Here is a 25,600-nt window from a genome sequence, read left to right on the forward strand (position 1 = left end):
TGGGGTTTATCATGAGAAGGGTGTCTAACAGAGTCTGAGGGGTAGTTTTTCTGGGCAAAATGTCTAATTTGAAAAAACAGAAAAGATGACATGAGGGGGGATTAAATTTAGACAATAGGTCACTGAAGGAGATGAAAGTACCATTGTCGTAGAGGTCATTGATAGACGCTAAACCTCTCTCCGACCACAACTGAAATGCAGAGTCCATAATGGAAGGTTTAAAACTTTGATTATTGGCAACTGGGGCATGAATAGAGGAACCTTGCAAGCCAAAATGTTTCCTGAATTGCAACAATAACCTTAAATTACTTAAATACTGGATTATCGCTGGCTTCAGTGGCTGACACAGGAAGTGGGGAACACAGCCATGACCGCAGTTAGACCTGGGATGATCTCATCTCATCTCATCTCATTTTCATCCGCTTATCCGGGGTCGGGTCGCGGGGGGAGCAGCTCAAGCAGGGGGCCCCAGACTTCCCTTTCCCGGGCCACATTGACCAACTCTGACGGGGGGATCCCGAGGCGTTCCCAGGCCAGTGTTGAGATATAATCTCTCCACCTAGTCCTGGGTCTTCCCCGAGGTCTCCTCCCCACTGGACGTGCCTGAAACACCTCCCAAGGAAGGCGCCCAGTGGGCATCCTTACCAGATGCCCGAACCACCTCAGCTGACTCCTTTCTAAGTGAAGGAGCAGCGGCTCTAATCCGAGTTCCTCACGGATGGCTGAGCTTCTCACCCTATCCCTAAGGGAGACACCAGCCACCCTTCTGAGAAAACTCATCTCGGCCGCTTGTACCCGTGATCTCGTCCTTTCGGTCATCACCCAGCCCTCATGACCATAGGTGAGGATAGGAACGAAGATCGACCGGTAGATCGAGAGCTTTGCCTTGCGGCTCAGCTCTCTTTTCGTTACAACGGTGCGGTAAAGCGAACGCAATACCGCCCCCGCTGCTCCGATTCTCCGGCCAATCTCACGCTCCATAGTACCCTCACTCGCGAACAAGACCCCAAGATACTTGAACTCCTTCACTTGGGCTAAGGACTCATTTCCTACCCGGAGTAAGCAATCCATCGGTTTCCTGCTAAGAGTCATGGCCTCAGATTTAGAGGTGCTGACCCTCATCCCAGCCGCTTCACACTCGGCCACCAGCCGATGCAGTGAGTGCTGATGGTCACAGGCCGATGATCCAATGAGGGCCACGTCATCTGCAAAAAGCAGTGACGAGATCCTCAGACCACCGAACTGCAACCCCTCCCCACCCCGACTACGCCTCGATATCCTGTCCATGTATATCACAAACAGGATTGGTGACAAGGCGCAGCCCTGGCGGAGACCAGCATCCACTGAGAACGAAACTGACTGGCTGCCGAGGACGCGAACACAGCTCTCGCTTTGGGAGTACAGGGATTGGATGGCCCTGAGGATAGACCCCCTTACCCCATACTCCCGCAGCACCTCCCACAGTTTCTCCCGGGGGACCCGGTCATACGCCTTCTCCAGATCCACAAAACACATGTAGACCGGATGGGCATACTCCCAGGCCCCCTCCAGGATCCTTGCGAGAGTGAAGAGCTGGTCTGTAGTTCCACGTCCGGGGCGAAAACCGCATTGTTCCTCTTCAATCTGAGGTTCGACGATCGGCCGAACCCTCCTTTCCAGCACCTTGGAGTAGACTTTACCAGGGAGGCTGAGAAGTGTGATGCCCCGGTAATTGGCACACACTCTCTGGTCCCCCTTTTTGAACAGGGGAACCACCACCCCAGTTTGCCACTCCTTTGGCACTGTACCCGACTCCCACGCGATGTTGAATAGGCGTGTCAACCATGACAGCCCCTCAACACCCAGAGCCTTTAGCATTTCTGGCCGGATCTCATCAATCCCTGGGGCCTTGCCACTGCGGAGATGTTTGACCACCTCAGTGACCTCCACCAGGGAAATTGACGATGAAACACCATCAACCTCGAGCTCTGCCTCCAACATAGAGGGCTTGTTATTCGGATTCAGGAGTTCCTCAAAGTGTTCCTTCCAACGTCCGACAACCTCCTCAGTTGAGGTCAACAGAGTCCCATCCTTACTGTACACAGCTTGGATGGTTCCCCGTTTCCCCCTCCTGAGGTGCCGGATAGTCTTCCAGAAACACTTTGGTGCCGACCGAAAGTCCTTCTCCATGACCTCTCCGAACTTCTCCCACACCCGCTGCTTAGCCTCCGACACGGCAGCAGCTGCAGCCCTTCGGGCCTGTCGGTACCCTGCAACCGAGTCAGGAGTCCTCCAGGATATCATATCCCGGAAGGCCTCCTTCTTCAATCGGACGGCTTCCCTGACCACCGGTGTCCACCACGGTGTCCGAGGGTTACCGCCCCTTGAGGAGCCTAAGACCCTGAGGCCACAGCTAGCCGCCGCAGCTTCAGCAATGGAGGCTTTGAACACCGCCCACTCCGGCTCAATGCCCCCAACCTCCACAGGAATGCCAGAAAAACTCCGCCGGAGGTGTGAGTTGAAGATACCTAGGACGGGGGCCTCCTCCAGACGTTCCCAGTTCACCCGCACTACTCGTTTGGGCTTACCAGGTCTATCCGGAAATTTCCCCCACTCCCTGATCCAACTCACAACCAGATGGTGGTCGGTTGACAGTTCCGCCCCTCTCTTTACCCGAGTGTCCAAAACATGCGGCCTCAGATCAGATGACACGATCACAAAATCGATCATTGATCTTCGGCCTAGGGTACTCTGGTACCAGGTACACTTATGAGCACCCTTATGCTCGAACATGGTGTTTGTTATGGACAATCCATGGCTAGCACAGAAGTCCAATAACAAACGGCCGCTCGGGTTCAGATCAGGGAGGCCGTTCCTCCCCACCACGCCTCTCCAGGTGTCTCCATCGTTGCCCACGTGGGCGTTGAAGTCACCCAGCAGAACTACGGAGTCCCCTACTGGAGCCCCATACAGGACTCCATTCAGGGTCTCCAAGAAGGCCGAGTACTCTGAACTGCTGTTTGGTGCATACGCACAAACAACAGTCAGAGTTTTCCCCCCTACAACCCTTAGGCGGAGGGAGGCGACCCTCTCGTCTACCGGGGTAAACTCCAACACCGCGGCGCTCAGCCGGGGATTTATGAGTATCCCCACACCCGCCCGACGCCTCACGCCCTTGGCAACTCCGGAGAAGAATAAAGTCCAACCCTTATCCAGGAGTACGGTACCAGAGCTGAGACTGTGCGTGGAGGTAAGCCCCACCAGATCTAACTGATAGCGCTCCACCTCCCTCACAAGCTCCGGTTCCTTTCCCCACAGCGAGGTGACGTTCCACGTCCCCAGAGCCAGCTTCTGCCGCCCGGGTCTGGTCCGTCGAGACCCCCTACCTTCGCTGCCACCCATGTGGCTGCGCACCCGACCCCAACGGGTCTTCCCACAGGTGGTGGGCCCATGAGATGAAGAGAGGGGGGGTGCCACGTAGTTTGTTCGGGCTATGCCAGACCGGGCTCCGTGGCAAACCCGGCCACCAGACGCTCGCCATCGAGTCCTCCGTCTGGGCCTAGCTCCAGACGGGGGCCCCGGGCTAACTCCGGGCTGGGTCCCATCTCCTCTTTTGTCGATATTCATTGAGGGTTTTGAACCATTCTTAGTCTGGCCCCTCACCTGAGACCACTCTGCCATGGGAGACCCTACCAGGAGCACAAGACTCCAGACAACACAGCCCTCAGGTTCACGGGGACACGCAAACCTCTCCACCACGATAAGGTGACGGTTCAAGGAGAGACCTGGGATGATGACATTTCAAAATGGCCCAAGACAGGCTGGTTGGTGGTAGGTTTGTCAGTCCAGTACAAAAGCTTATGAATATTAGCTGCCCAATAGTAATACAAAAAATTGGGAAGAGCAAGGCTGTCCTAGAAATTTGTTTTAAGTGTGAATTAAAGGACAAATCACTCCCAAGTTCATGACTATTTCGCTGGAAGCAAGGTCAATGTCGTCTAGCGCAGCTATATCATAAAATAATGTATCTCTAAGGTGTTTAGGGCCAAGTATTATAACCTGTTAACTGAGTTTAATAAGAGAAAATTGCGGGTCATCCAGGTATATCCCTTAGACATGCTCGAAGTTTAGTTAAGTGATTACTTTGTTCAGGTTTTATTGACAAGTATAACTGGTTGTCATCCGCATAGCAGTGGAAATGTACAGAGTGTGTCGTGATAATGTTTCCTAGTGGAAGCATATATAATGAGAATAAAATTGGGCTGAGCACAGAGCCCTGTGGAACACCATGGTTAACTTTGGTGCGCACAGATGACTCATCATTAATTTGCACGATTTGGGAGCGATCAGAAAAATAAGATTTAAGCCAGTTAAGGGCAGTTCCATTAATGTTAATTAACTGTTTAAGTCTTTGTAATAAAATTTGATGGTTAATTGTGTAGAATGCTGCATTGAGATCTAACAGAACGAGGACAGACACAAGTCCCTGATCTGAGGCTATTAAAAGGTCATTAGTGACTTTTGCTAAGGCTGTCCCTGTGCTGTGATTGGCTTTGAAACCAGACTGAAAGTCTTCATATATACTATTTTCCTGGAGAAACTCACACAGCTGATTGGCTACAACTTTTTCTAAGATTTTAGACATGAAGGGGAGATTACATATTGGTCTGTAATTGGCTAAAACCTCTGGGTCTAGGGTGGGTTTTTGAGAAGGGGTTTGTTTACAGCTATTTTAAAAGACTGTGGTACATAACCTGAAGATAATGACAGAGATATAGGTCTAAAACTACTACAAAGTAGAGGATCTTTATATTTTTTAAGAGAAGAGTAATATATTATAAAATTCTACCGTAAATCCATCCGGGCCCGGCGATTTGCCACTCTGTAAAGTACTTATAGCAGTCATGATCTCAGCTGCTGAAACTGGATTGGCCAAATTCTCAACCAGCTCCTCATCCACTCTAGAAAACTCAATGGTGTTCAGTGTTCTGGCTGTACTTGTCTGGGGGTGGTCAGAGGCATATAAATCAGAATAAAATTTGGTGAATGTTTCAATTATGGATTTTGGGTCAGTAAGAGTAATGCCTGGTGTAGACCTAATACTGTGAATAAGCCTGGAGGCGTATGCGGCTCCTTGCTGGGCAAGGATTTTTGCAGCAATGTCCCCTGATTAAAAAAATCGCTGTCTAGACTTGAGCTATTGCAATTCTGCTTCATTTGTAGATAAAAGGTTAGACTCAGTTTGGAGTTGTAAATGCTTTTGATAAAGTAAAGGGTCTAGGTTATTGGAGTAGCTATCATCAATTTCCAGGAGTTTCTGTGACAGTTCCTCTTGTCTGGACTTAGTCATTTTTTCTGTGGGTGCGTTGTGTAGGAAATGATGTGGCCTCTCAAGTATGCCTTAAAAGCTTCCCACAAGGTTCCTTTTGATACCTCTGGTGTGTCATTTATTTCAAAAAATAGTTGTATATTGGATCTTAAGAAGTCTACAAAGGGGTCATTAGATATTAAATGTTAGGTAAATCGCCATGGTTTTAAGATGCAGCTGTAATTGGGAAACTGTATGTCTAGTGATGTGGGAGCACGGTCTGAGGTAATAATACTGTGGTACTCGCATGAGTGTATATTAGAATAGGAATAGTGGACACGCGAAAAAAAAGAAAAGTATTTTTTATTGGGGAACTTAGACCTCCATGGGTCTGACAAGCCCAACTCACTCGCAATGCAGGTTAGTAGTTTGGCAGAGTTATTGATAGAGTATGGTCTAGAGGAGGACCTGTATAAATCAGCATCTTGTATGAAATTAAAATCCCCCCCAACAATGATGTGGAATGTTTCAATGTTGGGAATAGAATTGAAGAACTTTGATATGAATTGTTCATCATGCCAATTTGGCGCATAGACACTAGCTAAGATAACCTGAGTGCTGAACAGCTTTCCTGTCCCAATAACAAATCTACCAGCTGGGTCAGCTACAACTTTTTAAGATTCAAATGGAATGTTGCTTTTAATCAAGATGGCAGCACCCCTGGCCCTCGCATTAAACCTTGAATGATATAAATGGCTAAACCTACCCCTTTTAATGCGCAAGACTTTGTCACTGCCCAAGTGCGTCGCCTGCAAGAAAACGACATAACCTCTCAAATCTTGAAGATGAGACATGATCTTATTTATTTTGTTGTGTCCCCTGGGGCAGCTTGTTCTGTCTTTTTCAACGGCTTGCTGGTCTGGACAAAATGTTGTTGGGCAAAAAACTTGTTTGGGTTCCGTTTGGTGTTTAGTTGTCACTAATTGAGATCATTGTTATTGACTTATGGTCAAAACAGAAACTGTATGGCGGGAGCCTGAAGAAACACGGCTACTCCATTCTACTCACCTACCGGAAGTGTCTCAGCAAGATTCTTGCCCAACCCTCTACTTCTTTTTGGGCTAAAGGCCTTCGCACATCAACTAAACTTCAAGAAATAGAGAATAATTCAGAGGGGATTCAGATTTGCCTGAATTGTCATGTTAAGTGCGACGAGAAGAAAAAATGCACAGCATAAACAAAAGATGGAATCAACATAAAAAATTCTAGTACCTCCGTTCGACAGTGTGAAGAACTGGTGCACCTAGATCCTTTTTCATGAGAATTTATTTAATTAATTTTAGGAATGTTTTATTTGTTAGTAAAGAGTCCCAGCTTTCCACATTTAATTCATTAATTTTCTTCAAGATGAGTTAGGTTGCCTGTTGCTTCATCCTAATAGGCTAAATCTTAGTATATAGCATAGATAGACGGATAACCATGATAGAGTGCTTCGGTATGTAACCACTCAGAACACACATTCTGAGTGGTTAGATGTGTACATGTCAGAAGGAAAACCTTTGAAAAATCTATCTTGGTCTAAAAAATAAAAGTCGTAACACCACTCTGCAATGTTCTTATGCTAATGTGAAAGCGTGCATTAATTGGGGATGGATTCAAAAAACATTAATAATGTTTTTTAATGTTTTTTTTATGTAAAGGCCTTTTAGCGTGTATGTTCAGGTTGGATGGGGTTTGATGCTGCGTTAATCACAAAATGGTTGAGCGTCTTTTCTGTCTTCATTTGGTCATTAATACTTTTTGGTATACACAAGCACAGCCCAGGTGACAGTACTCAGTAACTTGCCCCGTATTATATATCTGTAAATGTCTTAGAGTTATCAAGCTGATGAGTGCTGGCCTCAATCCAAGGTCAACTGAAAATTCTGCCCTCTCTGAATATGTACTAGTTTTGTTAAAAGGTTTGAATTGCTGGAAATCATTACGATCCCCTGAGAAGTACGCTTTAACAGCCTGTGATGATTTCTATCATTTTTAGGTTTTATTTTTTGCCGCTGTCAATCAAATAAGTCACCATTTGTCAAATTTAGGTTCTTAGACTGAATCAATTCTTGATACAGCTCTGTATAGGTCAGTCATATATATTTACCGACGAGAGCAGAGATGAGTTGCATTGGAGATTATCGTTTGGAACATTTTGTTGATATTTTCACGTATTCTTTCATGTCACATGTAATATTTTCAATTAATTTGTGTTCCCTAGTGAAGTTATTAAGAAAAGGCTGCAGTTAACAGAATTTTTCGACCTGTCACTGAACTGGCATAAAAGTACATATTGTTGGGCACACGCACTTGCGTGGTGTGTGGTGGTGTCGCCAGGCACTAAACTTGACCCCGCCTCCGGCGATTGGACAAACGTTTTTGTTGATCCAGGATTTGAGACATGAAGTTCTGGAAATTGAACATTTATTGTAAAACAATGAAATACTGACAGAGAGTCTCAGGGGTTCGGCCGGACACATCACCAGCTTCACTGGATCATGTCGAGGAGATGCCCTGTTCAATCCTAAATCCACAGTATATATGAGACACAGGGTGCGGAGGAGGTGCGGAGGAGGTCCTTTTTTGAGGAGACTCAGTTATTGGTCTAATGTATGCTGCTTCCTTAATGTGTAGCTATGCAAATTTGTGCACCTCACATTCACCTCAAACTGTGTATTTACTTTATCAGAATGTCACAAGTTCATGTGCATGGTTACCGGTCGGTTGCTATGTCTGATTCCTGTCTCGTTTCTCCTTTCTGTGGTTGTGCCCTGTGCGTGACCCTGCATCTGAGTCAAAAAGATAACACCTTATTCTAAGAAAAAACAGTTATAGCGTAAGCTTATTCTGAGTAATGTGTGGGTATCAGCTTCCTGTTTCCATCTCTCTGGCTCACAGTTCGTCTGAGGAGCCAACGGTAGAAAACATGTTGTTTTCAGTTAAACAGTTCACAGTTCACAGTTTATACTTTGTTTTATGCATTGTTGATTATATAGACTGTACAGCTAATATTTATTCACAGGATATAGGTAAAATATAGTCACAAGATGCAGAGAAGCATAGATATCTCAACAGTGGTAACAGGAGGGGTAATGAGCTGACGAGCTGGGATCATAGATTAACGAAACGGAGAAGCCACCAATCGATCAGTCCAGCGCTGACTAAATTAAGTTTTGAATTCACTTTATGGGTGCTGAGTTGAGAATTAAGCCGTGACGGAACATCACAGCTTTACCTCTTCCTACATATTGCTGAAACTTTGGTTTAAGAGGTCAACAATAATTGTTTGAATTACAGCTCCCTTTCTGCCTAGTGAAATCAACATCATCAGTAAATGGTAAACAGTCTGTACTTATTCTATTCAGTACTACTTCTAGTCTTTATGACTACTCAAATATATTACACATGCATACTGTGCATTTATGTGCAGCATTTTCTCTACTAGAAGGGGCAATTTAGCCACGGAAAACCACGGACTTTCCTCTAAGACAGGGGTCGGCAACCTGCAGCTCCGGAGCCGCATGCAGCTCATCAGCCCCTCTGTAGTGGTTCCCTGTAGAGTGCATGTTATTATTATATTTTTCGCGAACGGTGAACTTAACAAATCAGTTTTCATATGATGAACGTGAGTGAACATCACCTTTACGTTCATTCTTTAAATCATCATCATCGTGTCAGGCCATCATGAAATACCGGGAGCACGTGAATGTGAACAAGCTCTGATCTCACTGATCTCCCGGGGCATGTGTGTGTGTCCGCTATCTGGGAGCGCGCACGCACACACACACAGGCCTAGGGAGATCAGTGAGATCAGAGCTTGTTCACGTGAAGCAGCCGCTCACTGACTGACCTTCTTAACAGTTAGAACAGTGAAAACACAGAGTTTCTCTGGTCACAGCTGCTCAGAGATCAGCGCCGCAGCTTCTTGATCAGAGCAGAAGCTGCATTTGGTTTTATACCGAGCTTTAGTTTTCGGTGTCCGCCTCCAGTCTGACCTGCTCTCTCGTTTTGTTTTAATATTTCTTCAACTAAAATATCTGTCACATCCTATTACGGCCCGGCCCTCTTCCCTGCATGTCGCTAATCTAGATACATGCCAACAGGTACGATGTTGGCTTACCTGCATGCTTGATATTTGGCGAGGAATTAGCAAACAAAAATGTATTGTTTAAAGACATTTCCAGAGCATGCACACAGCATCTGCTGAAAAGTACCAAGCTGGAGATGAGGGAAAAAGCATAGTTCTGTGTTTCATTTATTTCAAAGTAGGCCTACAAATGTATTGTGTTCTCCAATTCTTTAGAGTTTGGGGTTTTCCTTTTTTGTAATAGGTCAAAATAGCAGTTAAATGTCAACAGTTTTTTTTATTGTCCTATAATTGAATAAATGCAACAAACTATATTTATATGTATTGTATTGTAATTGGAACATGCACTGAATGTTTTTTGTGTGCTTGCATGGCCTGTGCTTATGCTTCACTGTTTCCGTGGTCTTTTGACTGTTGGCTTGCAGGAGTGTGTGTGTGTGTGTGTGTGTGTGTGTGTGTGTGTGTGTGTGTGTGTGTGTGTGTGTGTGTGTGTGTGTGTGTGTGTGTGTGTGTGTGTGTGTGTGTGTGTGTGTGTGTGTGTGTGTGTGTGTAACCATCATATTTTATGTCTGTCAGACTGGTTGTTATAATGAAAATAATCAGAGAGATATTTTTGGATCTAATAATGTTATTAATGACAGACATAATTAGCATCTGAATTTTACAGGGAGCCAATGCAGAGAAACTCTGACAGGAGAAATATTCTTTTAGTTCCTGTCAGGAACTCGTTTATGGCATACTTACAAAATATCTGGATGATACAGGACATGACTGTAAACAATTGGTCCATAAATAAACAGTCTGGTGCGAAAGTCTTTTAATATATTCATCATAACTAGTGTGTGTTCTGGGTGTATTGATATGATTCACACTCTGTTTGACAAAAGGCTTTTCCTTCCTCTTGTCTTACCTTCTTCCTGTGGAGCAGGTGGGAATAGCGACAGTTTATTTGATGTGGAGAAGTCTGTGGGCACTATTATCATCGCCAAGCCTCTGGATGCTGAACAGCACTCCTTCTTCAACCTGACAGTGCAAGCCACAGATGGCACCAACACTGCATACACACAGGTACCACGTTACCGTTACTTAGAAGCCTTTCATTGCTTGGTGTGTTAGACTTGTACCTTACAACTGTACATGCTTTTGGGGAGATGTTGTGTAAACAGGTTACTAGTCAGTCATAGAATTGCCAATCAGGGACAGAAAAACAATAATTCTGCACATTCATACCTATTGCCAATTTAGACTTGCAAGTTAACCATTGCACTATGGGAAGAAACAGGAGTAGGTGGAAATAAACACCCACTCCAGGAAGGGATAAAAATTGCAAACACCACACACAAAAGCCGGTTGTGACCTATGTTGTAGCTGTGGTGCCACATCATAATTTTTTTGTGCAAATATGTTACCTCAGCTTTAGCCATTCCAATTTCGGATATGAAATAGTCCCCCTTATTCAAAAATATTAGATACAAGGATTCCTCTAAACTGATAATGTAGAAAGAGTAGTTAGTTTGTTATAGATTTTGAATTAGAGCATTTTGTTCGGGACGTTCTCCAGAGGGCTGATGTCTCCCTCTCTCACGTCGCACATGCTGTAATCAGGGAGTCACACATGCAGAGGGAGGGGGGCCAAAGGGCGAAAAGGGGACAGTGAGATCTATTTACTATAGGTGGTGACATCAGTAGGTCAGAGGGAATGTGACCCAGAGGGGGTGGGTTCAAGTCCCAGTGTGGGTGGGATTTAAACATTGATTTTTTTCTTTGTCTTTTAGCAATCCATCCCAAAATTCGGTCAAATGATCAGTCAACACCTGATCAAGTCAAGGCTATCGCTATCACTGCATACACACTAATTGTGATAGCACCACCTAGTGGTTAGTGTGAAAATAAAGGTTGAGCAATCGGTCCCAAATGACACAGTCTGTCTCTCTTCCCCACCAAAAGAAAAGTCTCTTTTCGACCCGTACGAAGAAGGTACCCATTCAGGAATTTTCTAGTTATGACTAACTATCTCATCATTATGAAATAGTATCTCATAATTATGACTTACTGATGGCATTATTATGAGATAGTATCTCACAATTATGACTTAGCATCTCATTATTATAAGATAGTATCTCATTATTATGACTTAGTATCTCAATATTATGACTATATAAGCTTATATTACTATATATAATTATGATTTAGTATCTGGTCTATACACTAGAGCAGTGGTTCTCAACCTTTTTTCAGTGACGTACCCCCTTCGAAGAAAAAATTCTGCCGAGTACCCCCTTACCAGCGCAAAGCATTTTTGGATAAAAGAAAGATGTAATGTGATTTATTAAGCCTTGTAACTAGACACATTCAAATTTAAAACTCCATCAATGTCCATAACATTGCTCATTTGTAGTGGTCTCTCTTGAACTATTTCGAAATAAAAAAGATATAAAAATAACTAAAGACTTTTATTATTATCTCAATATAAATAAAGATTTGTGCACCTCAAAATAATTATCAACTTAAAGTGACCTCTTTTGGGATCATAATAAAGATATGTTCTCAAACTGAACTCATAAACTTAATTATAGCTAAACTTCTTCCCAAAAAATAAATCATTAACTTAGTTTTAAATAAAAGATTAGCTCAAAACATATTTTTTTAATATTTATCATCTTAAAATATCTTCTTTAAAGATCGAAAAGAATACTGACAGGTAGCTTGTTTCCGTTTGCTTCTTGGAGGCTTTTCGCATCGTGTCTTGAGATGACCTGAATTCAGAAAGTTTCCTCTTAAAAAACTCAGGTGGCTTACCAACATGACTTTCATATTTGCTTCCTTCAAGGTCATACAATTTCATTTCCGCTTATGTATTACATGCTTTTATTTTGAAAGGGTACCGGTAGAGACGCGGACTTGTTATGAATCATTAACTTCACAACGGAAAACTTTTACGTTTTAGCGCCCCTCCGAAGAGACACAAGCTCTCACGGTGTTGTTTAGGGAAGGCTCTCTGCTCTGGTTTCGCCTTATTTGTTACTTGTCCCTCCGTGTTTCAGCAGCATTGCTGCTGCACTTCAACTCGACTCCACTGTTGAAATTTTCAAGGCAGGTGATGACAGGTGGCGTGTGCCAGGTTGGGTCAAACCATCGGTATGGGGGAAACTCTTTTTTTTAGGATAATTAAATTGAAAAGCCTACTGAATATAAAATTTAGTTCATGAACTTACACTTATATTTTATTGAATATTTGTTAAATAACAATTTTTCAAAGATTTTTGAATGGATGCTAATTTTAAATATATATAAAAAAAATCTCAAGTACCCCCTGGATTACCTTCAAGTACCCCCAGGGGTACGCGTACCCCCATTTGAGAATCACTGCACTAGAGAGCGTATAGACTAGAGAGTGTATAGACCAGTTTTCAAAATGGGAAAACTATTTGTGTACAATAACTCTTTATATCACTGTGGTGATAAGATTCCTGAGCCCTCAAGGGTGCTGATACAGCCAGGACTTGGTCAAACTGGGCTATTGTGACAGTAGTAATTTAACAAAAGCAGAAACCAAAGCCATATCCTAATGTCTTCTGCTACATCATTGTACTATACAGTGTTTGTTTCTGGCATAATAATGGCTAAGAATTTATGGATTTTATACTCCCTCAACTTTTCTTACTGAATTACTAATCCTGCTTCCTACAAAATGTTTAAATACAACTAATCTGTACTTGCAAATATGTTTTGTAGGAAATGTTACGATGCCATTATTTGGTGTTGTTCAAAATATCTATATGTTCAAACTGAAAATATGACAAACTACTATGCACTCAGTTTATCATGTCTTAATGTATTCTTCTCTTCTCTTTTCTTTGTCAATGCCCCTCATACTCTAGGTTCACGTCATTGTCATGGACAACAATGACAATGCTCCCATTTTTTCCCAATCAACCTATGATGTCACTATTTCTGAAGATACACCAGCAGACTCTGAGGTGGTCCAGGTTTTGGCATCTGACCGTGATGTGCATCATCAGCTGACCTATACAATACAGAGCTCCATCGACCCCAGCAGTATGCATCTGTTTCGCATCCACCCTACTGTGGGCACCATCTACACTGCTCAGAGGCTGGATCATGAGGCCTGCGCCCAGCACATCCTCACTGTTGTTGTAAGACTTGCTTTAATCCTGTATGTACCACTAAATGTAAGTCAGTGTCTGCCAATGACTTATATTTAGGATCTTGTGCCAACAGTTGTGACTCTCATTCAAATAATTGAGGTGTTAAAGGGCTATATCGCTAGCAGTTTGTGTGTATACATATAGCGGCTAATTATTAATTTACATGATATTTGTTTAACCCCAAATACCCAAAAGATGAAATATGGGCAATAGAAGGTTTTACAATTTTTGCACTAAAAAGAAGAATGCAGCTTAATTTCAATGGTTTCAAAGCTGAGCAAATTTTGGGCTAGTTTAATTCTGTTTAAAGCAATGATATTACATATTTGTCTTATTCATTTAAAATGAAAGGGGGAAGAGAGTCGAAGATAATAAAAAAATACATATTAACCAGTACTGTACTGTAAAGTGAAGTAATTGTAGGTAAATGGTCTGTATTTATATAGCTTATAGTCTTGATGACCATTCAAAGCACTTAACAGTACAGTTCTTTACAGTTTGCTTGTCACCCATTCAAACATACATTCATACAGTGCATTTATGGGCAGCACTTTTTTCTATGAGGTGCTATTTGGGTTCAGTATCTTGCAAATGGACACTTCGGCATGCAGATTGGGAAGACTGCCATCGAGCCGCCGACCTTGGACACCAACTTCTCTACCCCTCAGCCAAAGCCCCCATAAACATGCAATACTTCTGCAAGGATGTATAAAAAATACAAAAAATATGAATGGCAGAAATACTATATACAGTGTACACAAAAAATGTTCAGTCTGAGAACAGTGCAGTTGTTTTTTTAATAATATTATCGTGTTGTTGCTATAGAATTGATCTGGAGTGGTCAGAACAAGAGACGTTTTTGTTGATATTAATTAATTAATACAATTTGAATAAACTCATGGTTTTATTCCTAAATCCAATTTGTTGAGATTGTGCTTTCATTCTATTCAATTACGATATTTACACTGTACAGCAAACCAATCTCTACATCTCATCACAAAAAGCGACTTTTTGAACTGATGGATGCATCTGTTGGTAAAGTAGTGAAATTAGGGGAACTATATATGCCAGAGGACAGTGAATGGTATGGTCTGATGACATTTATGATTTATTTTTTGTCTGTTATACTTTATTATGTTACATTTCGATATGCATTTGAATTATAAACTAATTATACTGCTTTTAATGACCATTTTCCCTGTTGTTTCCTGTGCTCTACAGGTAAAGGACCAAGAGTTCCCCTACAGAAAGAACCTGGCTCGTGTGCTAATAGAGGTGGAAGATATAAATGACCATGTACCCATCTTTACTAGTGCTTTATATGAAGGCCAAGTTTATGAGTCTGCAGCAGTGGGATCAGGTGTGGTGCAGGTCACTGCTCTTGACAAAGACAAAGGAGAGAACGCAGAGCTACACTACTCCATTGAAGCAGGTAGGCATCTCTGACAACTAAATAGCCTACCCATTTTTGTAAGTTGTAAGTGTTCTTAAAATGTCTACCACAATGATACATTTTGAATCTCTGTTCTTTATTTTCCTACAGGGAACACTGGAAATGCATTCAATATTGAGTCCGTTTTGGGTATCATCACTGTTGCACATGACCTGGATTTGTCCAGCATAGGCCATTATGTTCTCACTGTCAGAGTCACTGACAATGGCTTCCCTCCCCTATCCACCACCACTATTGTGCGTATTGCTGTCACCCTCTCTGACAATGCTGGCCCAAAGTTCCCTCAGCCTGAGTACCAAGCTGAAATCACAGAAAATGCAGTGATTGGGACCTCTGTAACCGCCGTCAGTGCTGTAAGCCAGTCCACCCTAACTTATGACATCAAGCAAGGTAACAAAGACCGCATTTTTCAGATAAATCAATACAGTGGTGTGATTACTATTCAAAGGCCTCTAGACTTTGAGACCACAGCATCTTATACTCTGATAGTCCGGGCTACCAACATGGCTGGCATGGCCTCCAATGCTACTCTGTTAATTCAGGTCGTGGATGAAAATGACAACCCGCCAGTGTTCCAGCTGCTCCATTATCGTGGTAGCATCAGCGAGGCAGCACCAGTGAACAGTGTGGTATGGGACTCAGATGACTCACCCCTCGTAATAAAGGCCACAGATGCTGACCGTAACCAAAATGCTCTGTTAGTCTACCAGATTGTTGAGGATACAGCAAAAATGTTCTTCACAGTAGACTCAGGGACTGGCTCCATTAGAACCATTGCTAATCTAGACCATGAGACATTTTCCAATTTTTACTTCCATGTGCATGTGAGGGATAACGGTAGGCCACAGTTGACGGCAGACAGTCCAACTGAAGTAACAATACAAGTGATTGACACAAATGATTCACCACCTCGTTTTACCCAGAATGCCTATGAAACAGTCCTGCTACTCCCCACCTTTGTGGGAGTAGAAGCTTTGCAGGTTTCGGCTGTAGACCCTGATGAAGGTGTTTTCGCAGAGCTTACCTACTCTCTGACTGATGATGTACAGGATTACCTTGCCATTAAACCTTCAAGTGGAGTCATCATTGTCAAAAACAATAACTTCACCAAAGAATATTTCCGCTTTAGTGTCAAAGTTTCAGATGGTAAATTCTACAGCATGGCTTTGGTGACCATTCTTGTCCAAGAAGCTCTGGATTCTGGCCTCAGTTTCACCCATAGTCTTTACTCTTCCTCTATTCAGGAGAATGTGTCAAACATCAGCCAAGTCTCTGTGGTTAATGCTGTGGGGAACCATCTAAATGAACCTTTGAAGTACACCTTATTGAATTTTGGTACACACTTTAAAATTCGTCCGACTTCTGGTGTGATCCAAACCACAGGAATACCCTTCGACCGTGAAGAGCAAGAGTTTTATGAACTGGTTGTTGAGGCAAGAAGGGAGTATGACCATCTGCATGTGGCTAGAGTTATGGTTAGAGTCCAAGTTGAGGACATAAATGATAATACTCCTGTGTTTGTTGGACTTCCTTATTATGCAGCTGTTCAAGTAGAAGCTGAGCCAGGATCACCTGTTTTCAGCGTCATGGCAGTAGACAGTGACAAAGGAATTAATGGAGAGATATCGTACTATCTTCAAGATGACCATGGTCACTTTGAGATCAACCAACAGACAGGTGTTCTCAGCCTTAAGAGAGCCTTTGAATCCGATCTGTCTATTGTTGAATACCAGATGGTGATAAATGCCAGAGATGGTGGTTATCCACCTCTCTCATCTACTATAGAGTTCCCCATCACTGTAGTCAACAAGGCAATGCCTGTCTTTGACAGATCATTTTATTCTGTTTCTGTTAATGAGGATGTAGCTTTGCACACACCCATCATGGGCATCAATGCAACTAGCCCTGAAGGTCAAAACATCATCTACACTATTGTTGATGGAGATCAATCTCTTCAGTTTGACATTGGTTTTGATACTGGAGTCATTAGTGTCATCCACTTTTTGGACTATGAAGCAGCATCATCTTACCACCTGACCATCAGAGCCACAGACTGTCTTACTGGTGCCCGTGCAGAGGTCGATGTTAATGTGATTGTCCAGGATGTTAATGACAATCCGCCTATCTTCCAGAAAATGTCCTACAGGGTAGTTTTGTCTGAAACAGCCATGATTGGAACCCCAGCCCTTCAAGTTATTGCCACTGATAAAGACTCAGAGAAGAACAATGTTGTCCGCTACCAGATCTTCTCAGATGCACATAACAGCACAGATTACTTTCACATTGATAGTAGCAGTGGATTAATCCTCACAGCACGTATGCTAGATCATGAACTACTCCAGAAGTATGACTTCATTGTCAGGGGCACTGATAATGGCTTCCCACCACTTAGTAGTGAAGTATCTGTCACAGTTATAGTAAATGATATGAATGATAATCCTCCACTTTTCAATCAGTTACTCTATGAGGCATATGTAAATGAGTTAGCACCAAGGGGCCATTTTGTAGCCTGTGTCCAGGCCTCAGATGCTGACAGTTCAGATTGGGAAAACCTGGATTACAGCATTTTGTCAGGAAATGAAAGGATGAACTTTGTGATGGACAAAAAGACAGGAATCCTCACGTTGTCTAGTCACCGGAAGCAAAGAATGGAGCCTGCATACAGTCTTAATGTTTCAGTGTCTGATGGAGTATTCACCAGCACTGCACAGCTTCATATTAAGATGTTGGGAGCCAACCTATACAGTCCAGTGTTTGGACACAATCTGTATGAGGCGGAGTTAAAAGAGAATGCTGCCGTAGGAACCAAAGTTATACAGGTAAGTGCTGTTGGAATTCATTCAAGTTTTTTCAGGAGTAATATTAATACTATAGTACTGAAATGATCAAATACTTGTATCTGTATTGACAAATGCACTTAAATTCCAGGTTAAAGCAACAGATGCAGATCCCGGAGTGTTCGGCCACTTCACTTATTCCTTTGTTAATGATGTGGGAAAGGACCAGTTCAGCATTGATGCAAATGGTCAGATCACCACTGCAGAAAAGCTTGATCGTGAGGACCCAGCCAACAAGAACATAATTTTGACAGTGGTAGCCCGGGACTCTGGTGGACTTGACTCCTATTGTACAGTACAAGTTAATCTTTTGGATGATAATGATAATGTACCTCACTTCCGTGCCACTGAGTACAGAGCTTCAGTCAAATCTGACGTTGCTACAGGATTTTTGGTGACACAGATCCAGGCCTATGACCCTGATGATGGCACTAACGCCAAAGTTACATACTCACTCTACAGTGAGGCACATGTCTCAGTGGTAGACATTTTGGAAATAGACCCAGACAATGGTTGGATGGTGACCAAAGGCAGCTTCAGTCACTTGAGGAACTCTGTATTATCTTTTTTTGTGAAAGCTGTGGATGGAGGACATCCAGTCAGACACTCTTTAGTGTCTGTCTATATCCATGTTCTTTCTCCAGATTCTTTAATTCCTTACTTTAGCCAACATCAATATTCATTTGGCGTGCCAGAGGATACTCCCATAGGGTCAACCATAGGGATGGTGCGACTCAATTCTCATCCTGGATATGCTTTGGTCTCTGAAAATTTTGCCCTGGTTAATGGAGAGACTGGAGAAAACAACCAAGACGGAGTATTTGTGGTGGATAAGGACACTGGTGTGATCAAGCTCGATAAGTACTTGGACTATGAGGTCATCAAAGGATACCACTTCAAAATCACTACCACTGTACAACAGGCAAAGCTGGTAGCTGTGACTTCTGTTGATGTGGAAATCAAAGTATTTGATCTAAATGACAACAAACCAGCCTTTGAAGCTAACTCATATGAGGCCACAGTAATGGAGGGAATGTTAATTGGAACCAAAATCATTCAGGTGCAATCAGTAGACCCAGACTCAGGGGCAAATGGCCAGGTAACATACAGTCTAGGGGCATTAATTCAGTCAGGAGGAGATTCAGACACACTGGTTGACACTTTTAGTATTGACAGCAACACAGGCTGGATCTCAACATGCAAAAACCTGGACCATGAGACCGATCCATCTTACACATTCACAGTTGTGGCCTCAGACCTTGGGGAAACTTTGTCTCTTTCAAGTACAACTACTGTGACAGTGGCAGTGGCAGACATCAATGACAACCCACCGAGGTTTCTGCAGCAGCACTACTTTAGTTCAGTTCAGGAGAGTGACCATCCAGGAGAGGTGGTAGCTGTGCTGAACACTAGAGATGATGACAGCTCTGCTCTTAACCAGCAAGTCAGCTACCACATCACTGGTGAGTACCACTGTTAATGTCCATCATTTCATTACAATTGTTTTACTGGCTATGAATCCTATTGTTGGAGGACCCTGTATAAACCTGGCTGGCATTTTTTTTTTCATCTAATGTAAATGTTTAGTTCCTGTTTTCCTTATGTAGGGATGGCAACTTTGGTATAAAGGCAGAGGTTTTTGTAAAAGGTAAACTATGGTTATCATGGTTATGGTTACCATTGTTGTCAAACTATATCATAGCAACTAAATCACTTGATTGATACAATACAATTGAACAATAAGATAATCTCTGTGAGGATCCCTAGTGTTCTACATGAAGGTCAGATACTGTACATGAACATCCTCTACCCTAAACCGCGCATGAAAGGAATACATTTTTTATCAACAGCACTGAATTTTAGTGTTTGACATAAATTGAGGAGGAAAAATACAAAATTCCTGGGCTGTGTATTTTCATCCTTGCGCATGCAAACATTGATTACTGAGAGCTATTGTGTGTGTCTCTCTCTGTCTTTGTGCCAGATTTGCATCTGCTTAATTTATGTAGTAGTTATAAAGGAGAATAACTGTACACTAAAATAAAGCCATGATACATTTTAAACGTATATTAAAAAAATTAGAAACAGGTATTGAAATTAGATGACATTTCATGGCAGCCTATAACATTTACACAGTTACACATCTTAAGGGGCCAAAAGAAGTTGCTAATAGATTGAAAGTAGGTATTTTAGAATACTGTCTGGTTTACTCATGGAAATCAGAGGGAGATCTATGGAGGACCATACATGACATAAGTAAAAATAAATAAATAAATAAATGTATAAATAAATACAGAAATAAATAAATAAATGAATAAATAAAAATGGAAATAAATAAATAAATACAGAAATAAATAAATAAATATGTTAATACCAAAAGAAATGTCAAAAGAAATGTCTTAAATATATTTTAACATTTATTTTTTCCCTGATACATTTCCTTTGCATTTGCAGTGTCCTTATGCTAATGAGAAAGGCGGGCCTAACCGCAGTCTCATGCAGGATTGGTCACAGGAGTGTAATGATCCAGCCCTACTACTTCTGCCTTTCAATGCTGGTGTCCAGTAGCTGTTTGGGACGTTGAGCCAGTTCACACTTAAAATGAACTAGTTCAAGTTCAGAGGGTCAGTTAAGGTTATTTTTTATTGGGATGATTTAGGTGTCAGTAGTCCTGACTGTGAGCGACACGTCTCGTGTTGTACTGAGCACAATGAGCGAGCCGAGAGGAGGAGGAGGAAACAGAAACTCCAGCTCGGTACAAACCACCTGCAGCCTCTGCTCTGATCATGAAGCCGCTGATCTCTGAGCAGATGTGACCAGAGAAACTCTGTGTTTTCACTGTTCCACAGAGTCACTAACTGGCTGTTGCACGGTGAAGAGATCAAGTCTCAGTCACTGCCCGTGTCTCTGAGCGAGTGTGTGACGGAGCGCAGGGGCTGTGTGTGTGTGTGTAGCTCAGTTGACCAATCCTGCTCGAGACTGAGGTTAGGCCCGCCTTTCTCATTAGCATAAGGACACTGAAATCGAAAAATAAAAGTTGGAATAAATGTGGAAATAAATAAATAAATATGGAAATAAATGCAGAATTAAATAAATCAATGTCTTAAACTTATTTCCACATTTATTTATTTATTTCCACTTTTATTGCAACTATTATTTATTTCCACATTTATTTATTTCCACATTTCAGTGTCCTTATGCTAATGAGAAAGGCGGGCCTAACCTCAGTCTCGAGCAGGATTGGTCAACTGAGCTACACACACACACACACACAGCCCCTGCGCTCCGTCACACACTCGCTCAGAGACACGGGCAGTGACTGAGATTGAGCTCTTCACCGTGTAACAGCCAGTTAGTGACTCTGTGGAACAGTGGAAACAGTGAAAACACAGAGCTTCTCTGGTCACATCTACTCATAGATCAGCGGCTTCATGTTCAGAGCAGAGGCGGCAGGTGGTTTGTACCGAGCTGGAGTTTCTGTTTCCTCCTTCTCCTCATGGCTCGCTCATTGTGCTCAGTACAACACGAGACGTGTCGCTCACAGTCAGGACTACTGACAGCTAAATCATCCCAATAAAAAATAACCTTAACTAACCCTCTGAACTTGAACTAGTTCATTTTAAGTGTGAACTGGCTCAACGCTGCAAACAGCTACTGGACACCAGCATTGAAAGGCAGAAGTAGTAGGGCTGGATCATTACACTCCTGTGACCAATCCTGCATGAGACTGCGGTTAGGCCCGCCTTTCTCATTAGCATAAGGACACTGCAAATGCAAAGGAAATGTATCAGGGAAAAAATAAATGTTAAAATATATTTAAGACATTTCTTTTGACATTTCTTTTGGTATAAACATATTTATTTATTTATTTCTGTATTTATTTATTTATTTCCATTTTTATTTATTCATTTATTTATTTATTTCTGTATTTATTTATTTATTTCCATTTTTATTTATTCATTTATTTATTTATTTCTGTATTTATTTATTTATTTCCATTTTTATTTATTCATTTATTTATTTATTTCTGTATTTATTTATACATTTATTTATTTATTTATTTTTACTTATGTCATGTATGGTCCTCCATAGAGATCAATGTCAAATCTTTGTATAGAAATCAAGTAAAGAAGAAGGTTAATACGCAAAAGTGCAACGGTAATTTCCCCCTCCCCAAAACAGAACAAAGGGAATATAGCAGGAGAGGAAAGCCAGCTGAATAGTGAAACTTTATTGATGAAAATGCAGGACCTACTTGGCTGAATTGCAGTCTTCATAAGGTAATATTGAAGTGAGGACACCCCAAGAGACTGTGGCAGAAGACTACAGTGCCAACAGGAGATGCAGTGAGGGTAAAAAAGGATAGAAAATTCTTCCCCTGACCGTATTATAATGATTATGAGTCAATCAGCTGGAGTAAACGGCAGACATGACTTTAAAAAAAATGATTTTATATCCACAAAGGATTGTTGCAGACCTATACTGGATGCCCATGTCTATCCATCATGAAAAGAGTGTGTTCACAATGGATGTGGTCTTAACAGCAATGACAAAGCATTCTCTAGATTCAGGTTCTGAGATATGAGTCAAGGTTTACTGAACTTTAAATGAACAGGTAAACGGCTCTTTGTCTGGCTTCAGGGTTCTTAGGCCTGACTCCCAAAGCCGGTGTTTACTTGCCAAGGCTAAGTTATTGCAGGTCAGTTTTACAGTTTAAGATAAAAAGCTGCAACCGAAATTACCTGTGGCCAAGCAGTCCATTTCAAACTGTTGAGAATTGGCACTGGGAATGGGAGAGGCGGTGGTTTAGTGGCAGAAACTTGGACTATGGGCAGAGAAGGTCTCTGGTTCGTCTCTGGTTCGAATCCACGGAGAGACAACAAAAGACAAACCTGGATTGATCTGTCCAAAAAAGTCCAAGATTCTCCCTACCCTGTCTAGTGCCCCTGAGCAAGGCACCTTACTCCCCCAACATCTGCTCCCCGAGCGCCATACATGGTCGCTCACTGCTCTGTGTGTCCTGCACCAGATGGGTCAAAAGCAGAGGTTAAATTTCCCTACCTGCATGAGTGTGCCTTTGCATGTCTGTGCATGTTTTTGGGACTAATAAATGCATCTTAATCTTAATCTTAATTAGTACTAAACTCTGTGGACTCAGAGCCACAACCACATCTAATGCTACAGTATTAGTCTATTAATAAATGCACAGTGACTTTTCCTGTGTGAAAGAACTGTGTTTGAGAGCACTCCACAGCAGCCTGACAGCCATTTAAATATAAGGTTCAATTCCATCAATGCCCACATTAACACACTAACAGTAATGCTAGACAAAAGCTATAGAGTTTTCAAACTATGAAAAATGTTGGAGCAGGCATCCACACAAAACATGATGAATATCATATATTGTCTGGATGATTAAAAAAAAATTGTTCCACAAACAGTTGACAAAGAAACCATTGAAAATAAATAAACTGTTGTTTTTTTTTATGACAGTAGGCTTAATACATGTTGTATAACTTTGGGTGATGACAGAAACTTATACTTACGGTGGAAAAACACTGAAGCAATACTTCTAAAAAAATATAAATCTATATCCTTATCCTACGTTAAGACAACATTCTATTTGCATTAAATTCAATAACTGTAATGTCCTCTGAAGTCATGGAGACACGGCGGTGTGTGTGCGTGTTTGTCCGATTATTTACATTATATTGATTTCTTCCTCCTGCCATCACTCTGAGAGACAGGGCTGCCTCAAGATGGAGGGCTGGAGGACTGTGCTTCTTGCAGCCAGTCTCGCAGCAACCTCATAAATCCACAATATTATTGAATAACTTTTGCACATTCTGCTGCAACATTGATTTCCCCCAGTCTAGTTACACATTTATTTTCTGTCTTGTGTTTTTTTTGTAACTATCATTAGTGCAGTGGTCCAAAAAAAAAAACTGTTACTTTTCATAAAACATTTAGAGAGGAATTTATTAATTTATTTATTAATTATTCAATGCACATTCCAACAGCAAAGTGAATACAGTTGCAATGGAGAGGCAAAAGCAAGACAACCCTCAAAAAGGTGATGGTTTTGCATGCGGTGAACACAGACAGTAGATCTCTCCTTATCCTTCCTGACTGATTCCCTTCTGGTTTTCGTTCTGAAATGGTTCTTGTCACTACTGGTTCTTGTCATTACTCGGAAACCGACTGTTACACAAGGAGAGCTGGACACGGCCTTAGAAGAGTATCCATCTAGTGGGACCAGTAGTCACAGCCCAGCACCGTTCAGCTTGATTGGTATTCACCAGAGAACACCAGATTAGCAGGTTCCACACTGGTGCTCCGTTTTCTTCACAGATGAGGGCACTTCACACTGAGTACATATGACAGGCATGAAAGAGTGTGGAGATTACATGGTGAACGTTGTGCTGCCTGTAACATCATCCTGCATGACCAGTTATGCGGTGGGTCAGTGATAGTCTGGGGAGGCATATCCTTGAAGGCTCTAATAGACGTCAATGTCATAGCCAGCAGTACCCTCCGATGTTAGGTACCAGGATGAAACTGACTGACCCTTACGTTCCCCTAAGTAAATCCAATTGAGCTGCTATGGGACGTTAAGATTCAGAGCAGTATCTAAATGATTAATGTAAGTTTAGAACTTGACAGTTGTACACCTCGGTCAATATGGTACTTGGCCATTCCCCAGGTAGGCATCATGTGCATCGTTTATGTCCCATATGATACGTTTCGTATTCGGAAGTTTGAAATGTTTGATTTGCAGTTTCCCGGTTGCGTTCCAGACAAAAAAAAGAGTTCATCTATTCTTACTTTAAAGTCAGATCTAAAGTATGAATTGTCGTGTGTTTTTTTTTTTGTTACTTTTCCTTACTCTTGTTGAGGGTTAAGGACAGGATGTCACACCTGTTAAAACCCTATGAGCCAAATTATGATTTGTGAATATGGGCTATACAAATAAAATCTGATTGACTGATTGTGGTGTGATGTGATCAAACTCGATGTCAGGTTACATGTCTAAAAATGTTTGCTGACTTTGATATATGTCTTTGTTTTAAGGTGGAAACTATCGGGGCGTGTTTGCTCTGGGCCTGGTTCAGGGTGAATGGAAGATGTATGTGAAGAGACTGCTAGACAGGGAGGAGCGCAACCTCTACATCATCAATGTCACTGCAAGCGACGGACTCTTTATCTCCCAGGCAACCTTCGAAATTACAGTGATAGACACGAATGACAACAGCCCAGTCTGTGACCAGGTGAGGAATAAAACCATAAGATAATAGTTTAAGTCTTTTGCAAATGGCAGATATGCTTAGATACATTGTTTCTCTATTTAACTGTTTATTAACATTTTATTCCATACACTGCCTCTCTTTATTTCTTTGCTTTATGTGTGTCTGTGTGTGTGTGCGTGTGTGTGTGTGTGTGTGTGTGTGTGTATATCTAGGTTGTGTACACTGCTTCCTTTCCAGAGGACCTCCCAGTCAACAGTGTGCTGCTGAGGGTTGGAGCTACAGATGCGGATGTGGGTGTCAGCGGATGGGTCCAGTACTCCTTACATGGTCCTGGCTCCCAGGATTTCAGCATGAACCCAGAGACTGGTATTGCTTAAGTCTCACTTTGACAGCACACTTAAAAATGACATTTCTCTTTATGAAACATTTTTGTTAAACTGAACTTTTTCTAATGAGTAGTCCAGTATTGAGTGAGATG

General features: G+C 42.1%; 1 protein-coding gene across 1 annotated transcript in view; it reads left to right on the top strand.

Moving 5' to 3' along the window:
- fat3a (FAT atypical cadherin 3a) overlaps nt 1–25,600 on the top strand; it is a 148,016-nt gene that overhangs the window by 82,457 nt on the left and 39,959 nt on the right. Inside the window, exons 7-13 of the mRNA XM_062386146.1 lie at nt 10,342–10,484; nt 13,298–13,573; nt 14,807–15,017; nt 15,129–17,857; nt 17,967–19,338; nt 24,947–25,143; nt 25,335–25,488. Coding sequence (XP_062242130.1) covers nt 10,342–10,484; nt 13,298–13,573; nt 14,807–15,017; nt 15,129–17,857; nt 17,967–19,338; nt 24,947–25,143; nt 25,335–25,488 — 5,082 coding nt within the window. The remainder of the gene's footprint in view (nt 1–10,341; nt 10,485–13,297; nt 13,574–14,806; nt 15,018–15,128; nt 17,858–17,966; nt 19,339–24,946; nt 25,144–25,334; nt 25,489–25,600) is intronic.

This window comes from Platichthys flesus, chromosome 4 (genome assembly GCF_949316205.1).
Source record: "Platichthys flesus chromosome 4, fPlaFle2.1, whole genome shotgun sequence".
In the NCBI taxonomy this organism is placed as follows: Eukaryota; Metazoa; Chordata; class Actinopteri; order Pleuronectiformes; family Pleuronectidae; genus Platichthys; species Platichthys flesus.